Source organism: Cyprinodon variegatus, unplaced genomic scaffold (assembly GCF_000732505.1).
Source record: "Cyprinodon variegatus isolate N-32 unplaced genomic scaffold, C_variegatus-1.0 Scaffold2248, whole genome shotgun sequence".
NCBI classification, from domain to species: Eukaryota; Metazoa; Chordata; class Actinopteri; order Cyprinodontiformes; family Cyprinodontidae; genus Cyprinodon; species Cyprinodon variegatus.
The window spans coordinates 9,451-11,053 of NW_015152701.1; the positions used below are offsets into that span (position 1 = coordinate 9,451).

The 1,603-nt window shown below is 48.5% G+C and overlaps 1 protein-coding gene across 1 annotated transcript in view; it reads right to left on the reverse strand.

Moving 5' to 3' along the window:
* Positions 1–40: 40 nt before the first annotated feature.
* Positions 41–1,603, reverse strand: part of LOC107080719 (transmembrane protein 263-like) — a 7,808-nt gene continuing 6,245 nt past the window's right edge. Inside the window, exon 3 of the mRNA XM_015368924.1 lies at positions 41–1,060. Coding sequence (XP_015224410.1) covers positions 774–1,060 — 287 coding nt within the window. The 3' untranslated portion in view covers positions 41–773. The remainder of the gene's footprint in view (positions 1,061–1,603) is intronic.

Consider the following 1,603-nt stretch of genomic DNA (forward strand, 5'->3'; position numbering starts at 1 on the left):
CAACAACCTTAAAAACCCAGAAAACAATCCCAGCTCATCCTAATGTTCTAAACTACTTTATTGATAAAGGAAAATAATACAAACATCTTTCACATAGTTCAACTCCTCCACAAAAGCTGCATTGAAATGCTGATGTTTGCTTCCTGCTCTGAAGCAGAGGAAACATCGATTAAAGGAGCAGTCCACCTTTTCTGAGTAACATTGGGATCTTTAAAACCTTTCACTGTAAAGACGCTGCAGAGGAGACCCGGGCTCTGCTTTGGTTCGAGTGTCGTCAGGCGTTAGGTATTTCAGAGAGACGTCCCTGCATGCAGAAACAGGGGGGGGAGGGGCAACCACTGCCCTTGGGGCTCCGCAGGAGAAGAAACAGTCTGATCCCTCAACACTCATTCATTAACAGACAGGTTTCAATAATACTTCAATATCACTGCAAAACAAACAAAGCATAAAAATCAGCATCTGAAGACAGAAGGTTCCAGCAGAAGTCTTCGGGTTGGAGAGCAGAAAAAAGGGGCGTGGCCTCAGACTGATCTGTAAACTGGTGAAAGTGTTCATCGAGATGACGCCACATATGGAGCTGGAGTAGAACAGAGATGTTCGGGTTGTGGAGAAGTACTTAGAATATCTAAGAGCTGCACAGTCTTTATTTTACAGTCTGGGTGGCGTCAGGGGAAGGCACTGTGGCGTCTGATTGGTCGAGATCGGCAGGCGGCCTCTCTCTCGGCTCAGGGCGGGGCAAATCTGTCAGTTATCCTCCCAGCATCATCGGCTCCTCACTCTGCTTTGTCTTTCCTCTTGGCGGTGAACGGTACTTTGTTGGCGACCGTTGAGCCCACGCTGGAGACGCCGCCGGCCACGGCTGAGACACCGCCCTTCACTAGCCCCACCCCCATCGACGGGACTGTGGTCACAGCCGATTTGGTGATCTCCAGGCTCTTCCCGCCCACCCAGGCCACTCCTCCCACCGCGGCGCCGACGACGCCCTTGGTGACGTTAAAGAGGCCGCCGGTGACCCGCCACACCATGCCGGGCGGGGCTGTGGCGTGGTCTTTACCAGGGTCTGGAAAACAGATCAAACACAGATGTGTGATTTAGTTTGTTGTAGGAATATGTGGGAATTTTCAACCAATATTGCAATTTTTTTTTATTTTCCGTTGCTCCAACCACAATCATGTAGCAGTTTAACTCCAGAGTTTCCATCTTATCACCAACTAGTCTGTATTCTTTAGTCACAGGTCTTTACTGTACCTACTGTTTGGAAAAGTGCTTACTTCTTCTCACAAGGATCTGTGTGCTAGCTGGATCCACTGATCTCTGTTCACTGGGTTGCTGATTGCCCAAAAAAAAAGTGAAGCCACCAGCCGCCATGCTGGTACTCCCCACTCGCACGGAGGCGCGCAGTAAAAAGGCCTACCGGTGCAGCATTCGGCTACAAAAACAAGCAGTTTGCCGGCTGTGGGAAGACGATCCACAGGTAATTTCACAGTCAACGGATGAACTAACCATGAAAATTTTGGGGGGATTTCGTAGCATAACGATGACATATAGCAATATTTCATTAGTAAAAGAGATTGATATGGTGTTTTTAAATGGCAATATATCA